Source organism: Sphaeroforma arctica (genome assembly GCF_001186125.1).
Source record: "Sphaeroforma arctica JP610 unplaced genomic scaffold supercont1.1355, whole genome shotgun sequence".
In the NCBI taxonomy this organism is placed as follows: domain Eukaryota; class Ichthyosporea; order Ichthyophonida; genus Sphaeroforma; species Sphaeroforma arctica.
The window spans coordinates 1-10,662 of NW_014039203.1; the positions used below are offsets into that span (position 1 = coordinate 1).

At 41.5% G+C, this 10,662-nt stretch overlaps 2 protein-coding genes across 2 annotated transcripts; one reads left to right on the plus strand and one right to left on the minus strand.

Annotated features, from left to right (window-relative positions):
* The first annotated feature begins 1,459 nt into the window (after positions 1 to 1,459).
* On the plus strand, positions 1,460 to 8,524 carry SARC_10702 (hypothetical protein). Its single transcript, XM_014295245.1, has 3 exons — positions 1,460 to 1,836; positions 3,231 to 4,664; positions 5,987 to 8,524. Exons 1-3 carry the CDS (start codon positions 1,645 to 1,647, stop codon positions 6,107 to 6,109), a joined length of 1,749 nt encoding a protein of 582 aa, XP_014150720.1. The 5' UTR covers positions 1,460 to 1,644; the 3' UTR covers positions 6,110 to 8,524.
* On the minus strand, positions 6,749 to 8,886 carry SARC_10703 (hypothetical protein). The gene has a single exon (XM_014295246.1). It carries the CDS (start codon positions 8,877 to 8,879, stop codon positions 7,326 to 7,328), a length of 1,554 nt encoding a protein of 517 aa, XP_014150721.1. The 5' UTR covers positions 8,880 to 8,886; the 3' UTR covers positions 6,749 to 7,325.
* Between the last annotated feature and the right edge of the window lie 1,776 nt (positions 8,887 to 10,662).

Genomic DNA, 10,662 nt, shown 5'->3' on the forward strand with positions numbered 1-10,662 from the left:
ATGTTTATATTTATATTTATACTATCGTACGATATGTTCAATCATTTATATATGAAAGTATGCATGCCTGCTATTGGTCGGCAACGTTGTGAAGCAATTTTTGGATGCTGTTTAATTTATCACGATTAGTAGAAAACACGTAGGGGAAGGCATAAGCAGATCGGACGACAGGGGAATGCGCGTCAAGAAGCTGGGCGATCGTGGACGTTACTCAATTTAAATATGTGTTTTTGTATTCTAAAAGGAGCCATGGTTTTGTTTTTTGTTTTATTTTATTTAAAAAAAATTGTATAAAACTAAAAACATATAGTAGTAGGACATAAACGCGCTATATTCAAAACTCCTAAATGGGTACGCGTTTTATAATGTTATGAACCAGTGATACTTTGATCATTGATAACAAATCAACCATCCTACAAATCAAATACATAGCAAGAGCTGTCCAATTGTATGCGGGATTCGCTCGTAAATGACGTTTTTAGCCAATGAAGCCCCTTCTGGGCTTCTCGTAAAGCCCTTGAAGCGGGTGTGCCACTTGGGCTGAACATTACAACATAAAATAGATATTCGATCATTTAATATTTAAAAATATGTCATCAACAAAACCAGTTCATAATCCCTCAAATGAGATACCTACACAAACCGTTATTTAACTCACGATGTACCTAAATATTATTAGACCAATAGACGTTAAGTCTACCTTAAAGTCTGACTTAGGGCCTGACAAATTTAACCCAATGAAAACTCCATACGGAGTACCTGGCATGCTGCAAGCTATCAGTTGGTCTTCAACAAGAATTCAAGATTGAGCGCCAAAGTTCACTCAATTGTTATCCTGAATGATACCAATATAGCCAGTTGAAAGTATCTTTTTATTTACTACCTCTCAGTGGTCGCGAAAAGCACAGAAGCAAGTCGACTTCTAAAGTTCTAAGGTTCTCCAAACTTTTCCTCTCAAACGAGAAGTGCTCATCATTGTTGAATATAATATGATTTCATTGATTTTTTTTTACTGCAAATCAAATGTGTTCTACACAGATTTAAAACGAGATTTGGGTTGGTTGTGCCCTTCGCGCTTTGTGAGGAAAGTTGTATCGTATGCATCTACGTAGGCTACGGACTCTACTCTCTCTCTTGAGAGTAGAGTGTAGACTTAGAGAGTGGCTTCCGTCCTACAGGCTCCATATGAGGCCGACCCAGATTGCCGTCAAAGCCAGCTTCATGCCAGGTGCCCCCCATGTCCCTGTCCCGTTTCTTGAGAGTTGCGGACTTGAAAAGAGTAAACGACAACACCAGTATTTATCAACTTATTACAACGGTAATACTTTCGTATTGATCTAAAACAAACAAAACATTTTCGCGCCTTTTCTGCAATATCGCGTTCTAATAATAGACAATTAGAAAAATCGCATGTCTGTATGTAGCATCCCTAAATACCCGTCTTCAATCGGGGACATAACTTGATTTATCGATAAGAGTGTAGAAAATGTAATGCAAGCAAAACACTTCATACGTACGACTTGTGGCTGAATCGTTCAAAGCGGTGGCGATCTGTGCTCCAGCACACACTTACTATCTCGTAGTCAGTACACACGCTTACACTATAGAGGATTACACGATACACGGAATTAGCAGCTAACAGTGATGGTGAATATGACGAACACCACTAGCGCTTACGACCCGCAGTTTGTTGGTCTGCAATTTGCCAAACAATACTATACGATGCTAAGCAAGATGCCCGAACAAATACATCTTTTTTATAAACCCGCTTCTGTCTTTGTCCATGGCGAAGAAGAGGGCGTGTCATTGAATGTAGCCGCTGGTCAGGGGGAGGAGGTATGTTTATATAATTTGTTTCATACTGTTCAGTTAGTCGAAAGGTTTGACATGTTAGCAGCAGTATTTATTTAATGTTCACTTCGTTAGTACGTTTTTCAATCGATCGTTACCGATGTACGTTGTTTTTTTGTCTAGTTTTAGTAGTAGATAAATTATATACTTATGGTGAAATTGGGGACCCTTATTGACACTCGTACAGTCAAACAATCCCATTAAGGCGCCGATATAGAGTCTGATTCAAAGGACGAATGGCGTGTGCTGTTGGCTGAAATTGGGGACTGGGAAGATGTTTACTAAGGCTGAATTATGAATGTGATTTTGTGTCAAACTCACAGTCAAATCATATCTGGCCACTCATAATAGTTCATTCGGCAGAATTCGCATGCTGCATGCTGCTTGTTGCATGTTGCTTGTTGCGTGTTGCATGATGCACGCTTCACGCTGCACGCTACATGCTGCACACTGCATGCTGTATGCTGCATGCTGCACTTGTAAAGTAGAATTTGTGATTTAGGACACTTCCATCAGATGCCCAGCGCCAGTGCGGGATAGTCGATATTCGGGCTCTATCACTTATTACGATAAGTCGTGTGGTACACGGTGCTCTATTATACAGCAATTCAAACTAGCTCTGTAAATGGTGTAGTGTGTTACCCATAGCCCTGACACTCGATAATCATGGGCCCAAAGCCTTGTAGTCCGGAGCACTAGCATATAATTGTACACGGCAAACGAGCGTTGACTGATAGTTCACACCCCATAGATGAGATACCAGTGGTTGCCATTTCCTATGGAAGTCAGTACGCTGTCGCAGATAGCGGGTTCTGCTGTTCATACTTCGCAAGCGAGTGGATATATTCACCTACTAGCTAATTTTGTATTATATTGGTTGTTCATCTACCGGTGCTAGTTTTAATGTACTGTCACATCATCTCCACCGATCTTACTACTGTTACTAGCCTAACATTTGTAAAATTACAATATAAGTCGACATCGGGAATCCTGCTTTCCCACCCCGACTTGCTCAATTCGGAAGTGACTTTGAACTCAAACAAATGTGTACATATTAAACATTCGAGCGTGTTGGGGTATTTTAGACGTCGCAAGGTATATATACAGTATCCACCCGCCCAACTGGGAGGTGTTGTTGGCACAAAACACCACGCCAGAAAATATCTAACCAGCACATTTAATTGCTGAACACTCAATCAAAAGAGATTGATTCATTTCGAGTGTGCACCGACTTAAATTATTGGTCTTCAAAGGCTCTTTATGTATAGATGCAGCAGGCGCACGCAAGTGTTTTGGAGACGCAGGCTCCTATTTTTTGTGGGTAATTCACGCAATACCCTCATTGCAGTTAAAACTATTGGTCTATTTTCCTTCTACAGGCGTTCAACAAATACATAGAATCTCTGAAGATAGAGTCATGCAGTACATCAATCACGCGTATAGATGCTCAGTCCCTACCTGCTGGTTCCATCCTTGTGATGGTGACTGGGCGTATGGCCCGCAATGGGGATGACGCACGTCTATTCGTGCAAACGTTCGTTTTGGCACCGCAGGATCGAGGCTTCTACGTACACAACGACATTTTCCGCTTCTTGCGAGCCCAAGAGGTTGTCTGTCAGAAAATGGAAGTTGAGAACGAAAACCAAGGCGAAAAAGGGGTACAACACGGCTCGCGAGACATTGTGAGTGCTCAACTCAATGGAGCACACCCAGATCCCGAGAACCCGAGTTCCAAGGTAGATGCGATTAAGCTAGCTAACCAGACCGTGGTGGATGTTGCTGCGGCACCTGCCATAGATAAACCAATCATCCCCGAGTCCTCCTCTCATGCCTCACAAGAAGCCACCATGGACAGTGAGGACCTGCTACGCGAGACTGATGCGAGTGAAGTTATTACACCTGATCAAGCACCTGTTGCTGGTGTGAAAGAAGTGTGCTCGTCCGATTCTACTGCAAATGCGGGTGGACAGGCCCCGTCTGAACAGTCAACATCTGCGGACGGGGACGCTAACATTATCTCAGAAAAAAATGCTAACCACACCGAAAAGAAGGAGAAGCGTGCTTCTACACCTACAGGCGTTAAAAGCTCATCAACCACGCCTGGTTCGTCAGCGCAAACAGGTAAAGGTAGTGGTAGCGTACATAATAAGAGCGGTCAAAAAACCAAGGGGGGAAATAAGCTGCAGACTGCAACTGCCAACACACACGCAAACAAACCTATACCATCTTCCATCACTCAGAGTGGTATCCATGATCAAGTTTCGGCGCCCGGTTCTACGGTAACGAGTGTCACAGCGCAAAGCAAAACCCCTACGGTAGTAGTCGCTTCCAAGCCTGCCGTGCCGGAGGCACCTAAAACTTTTGCACAGATGGCTCAACTGGCTGCACAGAAAAAACAATCTGCCGAGCAGCATCCACGAGTAGCGCAGCAGAGTCAAGCAAAGGTTGGGAACGGAGGTACAGTTGGTAACGGCGGGTCGGGCAAGAGCCACAACAGTAGTAACAGTACTCAGCATCAGCACCACAATCAACATGCTCAGCGAAAGCAATCTGATGGACAGGCACGCGGTAATGTAAGCCATGATCGAAATAACAGCAATGGGAGACAAAATAACAGCAGAAACGGTGAGAAGTCAAACACCAGCGGACCCAATGGTAACAATCATGGCAACAGAAACAACAAAGCTGTAAGATCCAACGGGATCTTTATCTCTGGTGTGCCTATATCTGTTTCCGATGATATGATCAGAACAACTTTCGCCATAATTCCTACGCATATGCGAGTTGAGAAGTGTGAGCGAAATTTGGAGAAGGTATGTATGTATATGCCTGGAATGCCTGCATGTCTATGGTATGCGTATACGACAATTGACAGAATACCCATAGCGGAACACAAGCATACGGAAATGCATACCGACATGCGTAAATATATGTGACTACGTATGTGACAGTTGTGTATCAGACGATTTAATTGTCTTTTGGTGTCGCTTTATTTGCATATTTTGCAAGTTATGTGACGATCATATAAATTCAGTCAATTTAATCTATCGATGTCGATTTGTCTTATATGGTAAGCACAACATAGACAAACAATTAGTTAAACTACACATTTATATTACAGGCATGGATACCAATCTGACCAATTTACGTATATATATATATATATACTTTGAAGTATATGAGATTTCTATATATATATATATGTATACATATATGTATGCCTAGGTCTAGCTCATGCTAATGACTAACAATGCCGATGTCTATCCCTTCATATGTCTTTATATCTATATATTTATATATTTATATATATATATATATTATAAAATTACACAATATTATTCATATATGTATATAGATGTACATGTATATAGAAAATATATATGTATGTATATATATACATATATATATATATATTATACTTATACTTATATATCACATTAAGTATATTTGTGTATTTGCACGCATATAACGTACGTACGGACGTTACATATATATATTATATATATACATACACACATACACACACACACACACATATATATATATATATTACTAAAACCCTATATATATACGTACATGTATGTATTCATATACATATGTACATACACATACACAAAAACGCACATATTATATATATATATATGTGTGTGTATATGTATATGAATGCATACATGTATGTATGCTACATTGCATATATATATATATATTGCATCCATATACGTAGGTACACGCACACACACACATATATATTGACCGTCTCTGATATATATATATATATATATGTTTATTTATATGTCTATGTATAAATACATACGTATGTATGTATGTTTATATGTATTCATTTCTACAAGTATAGATTTATATCTGTCGGTAGTATACACACGCACATACACGCATATGTATTTATGTATAGATATATATATGCCTGTGTATATATGTGCGTGTGTGTGCATGCGTGTATGTTTTGGCATACATATGGTTCTACTTACTTGTACATACAATCAAGCATAAATGTATTCATTCAGACACACACACGCACACACACACACACACATATATATATATATATATATAACTCACACTGAACAGACTTGTGATGACTAACATCTGTGTTTGTTACTTTGTTCCTGAACAGAGGATTGCATTCGTTTACTTCAATAACCCTGAGGCCGTGAAGTGGGTGCTCAGCAATGGCCCCTGGAAGATTGATGGTAATAATGTGTTAATTGACGAACGTAAGGAGAAGGCCAGACGGTAATTGGAAGATATATGTCTGATATCACAGATCCCGCGGCTGTACTACTCCTTGACTATGCTCTTGTGCGCGCGTCAAAACTACAGCACTTTAAGAGGTTATAGCTCCTATGAGATTTGAATGATAGCTGCGCGTTTGATTTCAATCGTTTGTGCGAATGGCTATTGGCTTGCTGGGTTAGGGCAACTACTCCTCAACCTCCGTGTGATCTTACCAGGCAGAAAAATCCAAACAAGAATGAATGACCACGAAGCGTGTGGTGCGACCTGGTAATCGTAATATTAGCATGCGTAGAGGGTGGATTGTGCACGTAACGTTACGTAGAATTCGATTGCGAGGTTGCCTGGCTTCTTTACTCAAACTTTAGCAGCAGACCAGTTGATTGGGTTGATGCTTCGGATTGAATTTGAGTACAACCATGTAGGTGCTTTCGGACTCGAGAGACATTTGGCATTTTGATGTTAACTCGTTGCGCAGAGTTGTGACGAGAAATTTCCTACGGAAACGAGTGGAACCCCGTCGAACATGTTTCGTTCGCTATTAGGCACAGGATACTTAGCATATAGGTATATGTGAAAACCACGTTACTCTTAGTGCTTTCTGTGTCATGGTATAAACGCAGGCAACGCGCAAGTCTGCAATATTTAGAAAGCAAGCGGATGTCATGCAGTTTTTCACTTAGTATTCAAAACTTATTACAATTTTTGGGTCGTGTCCTGTATTTATTGAAACTTCAAACCCCTATCATACTAGACCGCTGCGCCTGATACACACTTCGTCCGTCTGTTCTGCACGTGCTAAACACTCGCAAGGGTCAGAGGTCGAAAGGTTCTTATACTTTGTGAGCTAATCAAGCAGATGTAGATTCCCTCAACTGCGTGCATAATCCGAGGAGTGTCAAGTACATAATTTTGACGATTATACACCTTACAATACGGCATATTCGCGCTGAAAACCATCCGTCGGCCTCACAGACTCGTAGACGAATTTCTGTCGCTCACCACCAAAAAAACCCCGATCAATATGCAAAGGCGTCAGGGCACCGGGCAGTTTGATAGAAACGACGTGCGCAACCGCGTCGTTATGTTGTTCATTAAGAAACATCGCCGACATATGTATTCTTGGTACACTACACACTCAAAATGTGACGTGCTTATGAACGACGAAGTTCGAGGTGTAATTTGACAATTTGCTTCTATATTCAAGCCAAATTCTGGGCTCAAAGCTCGGGTAGTTCGTCTTCAGTCACTATTTTGATAGACCAACCGTAGTTCGAAGGTTTCAGCACAATAACAGAATGCTGCGGTGCTTCTATCATGGGTGCTTTCTCCATAGCTATATTCTGGAAATAGGCCAATAGAGATTGAATGGTACTGAGATGGCTGACTACTAATACGGGATTGAACGTGTGCTCTATTTGCAGGACAACATCCACCAAACGTTGATTCAAGTCATACAAAGATTCCCCTCCTGGAAATCTGTAGCGAAAAGGATCAATTTTCCACAAGTTGAATTCCGCTGGATACTCCCTCCTAATACTGCTGACCTTCAACCCGTGCATTATTCCCGTGTTCAACACACTTAAGGCTGACCATTCCTCTATTCTGTCTTCATCATATTCCATCAACGGCATGGCAGTGGCCACAGCTCTGGGAAGAGTGCTCGTGTATGTGTCGATCTCCGCTTCAGCACCCTGTTCCTGACGAATGAATTTGGCCACTCGCTGCGCGAAGCGATTGCCACTATCACTCAATTCCGCACTTGCTGTTGCCATAGACGGCATGTAGACCTCGTCCATACGTGTTGAAAAGCATCGCAACAATTGGGAGCCTGTTTTAGTAGCATCCGCAGTTTTCATGCTACTTTCAGGTGCAGTCGACTTATCTAGAGCTACTGCGTTGACTTGTTGGGCTATAACCTTGCTCCCTTCTGCATATGGGCCTCTAGCTCGACCAAGTATTTCATCCTGGCAGCCCAAAACAGCCTTCACTTGTTTTCGCAGTCCTGACATATCAACTATTCCATCGCAATGCCCGGCGCGACACAAATAGACCGGGCGTGTGTAAACATTGCACGACATCAATAGTTGTACCACACGTAAAGGGGTTTTACCAAATACGTTGCTGCAAACAACCTTTGCATTGAGATTTATAACCTTAACATATGATAGCTTCTCCGAATCGTCTACCTCCTCATACACACTTTCGTAACGCTTAATGCGTTCGCGTAAATCACGCAGTGCGTCCTCTTCAGCCATATTTTGAAAATCGGGAGACCCGCGAATTTTTTGCCTCAAATTGACATCCAAGACCTCTGGGTCGTCGCAAATACTCTCTAAACAAATAAACGTCACCTTCACACTTGTTTTCTCGAACTCCTTGATCTTCTCGTAGATCATTCTCCTACGTTCCCTTGTAGTATTTGTGGCATCAAAAACCGCTACGCGCTCGCCTTCTTCCTCCAAGAACTGCAGAGCATCATCCAATGTTGCCATTGCAATGTGATCGCGCTGGGATAAATTTGACGAATTTCTCGTATCAAAGAAATCAGCTCGACCACTCTTGTCAGCACCCAGCCGCTTTCTGCGATACGATCCGGCGTTAAAGATCTCGCAAGGTATGCCAGTCCAGTTTAAGTAGGACGAGATTTTGTTAGAGATAAAACTCTTCCCGCGCGCTGGAAGACCCACCATGGCGAAAAGGACTTTAGTTTGATGATGCTTTCTCCGAGGTGCGCTAAAAGTTAGCTCGGCCAGCTCGTTACGAGATGCCATTTCGAATTTGAAAGTGGCTGTAATTTTTGGAATGTAAACAAAGTGCAGTCTTAGTCAATGAACAGCATGGTTTCATAATTTATACAATAGAGATTTCAATCATTTCATGTTCTATTTTCGAAGACTGTGGATTTCAATAATAAAAATTACCCCCAAATACATCAAAAGTCTTGGGATCAAGCCACATATAACAAGAAATATTGTCAATACCGGACCTAATAAATGTCATAGCCTTCTATATTAGACATAAATACAAACAATAATATTTATGCTTTATTTTTACAATATTTATGTATTTTATGTACAATAAAAAATAGCTTGTGAACAAGTCCCTGCAGAGCGGAGTGAGCTGAGATCGGTAGCAAATTAAGTTGTCGGTATTTAATTCTGTGTACATTTTAGTACCGAACTATATATGACCGGCAATCTAAAATATTAGGATATTCATCAATTTTCCGACACAAACCTAGTTTACCTCTTTGCTACAAGAACCCCCAACTCCCGGTTTTTTCTTCCCCTCTTGGTTTACAAGAAACCTGTCGGATTTACGTCATGTACCCGCATGGTCAACTCTGAACCGACCAAATGACCAAGAACTTCATTATAAGTCTTCACTAGAATCAACAATAAAGTTCAGTCCTTGAGAAATCGGTACATAAGTCTCTCTAGGTTATGGGCCTATTTTATAGAAAACTGACATTATGTTATCCAGAACTCAACTCACCATCAAGGGCGCTACGGTGTCCTGGACTGTCCTTGACCAGGATGGCTCAAACATTGGTCTCTGGAAAAGCGACATGGAGCTCGCTATGTCTTCCCAGTGCACTGATGATCTTACTTCTGTTCTTGAATATAAGCAAAAATTCCCCAAGGATCCCTGCAACCCACTGTAAACTTACGCACAGATTCTCGCTACATCACTTCCGGATCGCATCGACTACCAGAACTACATGGTTGACCTCCAGATGTACATCGAACGTGTCATAGAAAATGGTACCTACCATAAGGCCAAAACACTCGTCCTCAGTTCAATGCACCCTCAACTCCGTGTAAGCTTGACGCGCATCATCAAACGAAAACAGCCTTGGAACTTAGATTCTATTCTTCAATCTAAATTTGAACACTAATCTCGACTAATTTACTGTATCGTTGACACAGCTTATCTTTCTGCCCTCACTCGTGGTCCTACGGAATCTCTTCGTCAATGGGCCACGCGATGCAAATACGCCCTGTGAAACTGCATTTGAACAAGGTACTACACTCGGCCCAGTTGAAATTGTTCATTATCCAACTTAAACAGGCAGACCGTGTGTGTGAAACTGCATTTGAACAAGGTACCACACTCAGCCCAGATGAACTTGTTCATTAACCAACTTAGACGGATATTTAGGACCGAATCTGAGAGAGGAATTTAGAACTGGATCAGAGGACCGGACCTAGAGGAATACTTGAGTATCGGACCAGAGGACCAGACCTAGGGTAATATTGAGGCCTGGACCAGAGGACCAGATCGACTAGTGGAATGGTGAATTTAATGAATGAAAAGTGATGACTCATGTGAAACCATAGAGATGGGTATTTTCACATAACCCGATGGTAGAAAAAGTCTCGTTCCGTGATTGATAAATATAGCAGATGCGCCATTCCCCATGTCACTTCTGACTGAGTTCACTGATTACAGACTTAACACTCTTTATTAAGTGTTACTTGGTTTTGACCACAACCGGGATCAAATCACAGTCCCACAACACTCGCAACAGTTTCGATACCGACATCCTTTGTA

Excerpts from the sequence above, each read along its gene's own strand:
- SARC_10702 (XM_014295245.1), top strand. The coding sequence starts at position 1,645 with ATGGTGAATATGACGAACACCACTAGCGCTTACGACCCGCAGTTTGTT. Across the intron at positions 1,837-3,230 it reads CCGCTGGTCAGGGGGAGGAG|GCGTTCAACAAATACATAGA; the intron begins GTATGTTTATAT and ends TTCCTTCTACAG. Across the intron at positions 4,665-5,986 it reads GTGAGCGAAATTTGGAGAAG|AGGATTGCATTCGTTTACTT; the intron begins GTATGTATGTAT and ends GTTCCTGAACAG.
- SARC_10703 (XM_014295246.1), bottom strand. The coding sequence starts at position 8,879 with ATGGCATCTCGTAACGAGCTGGCCGAGCTAACTTTTAGCGCACCTCGG.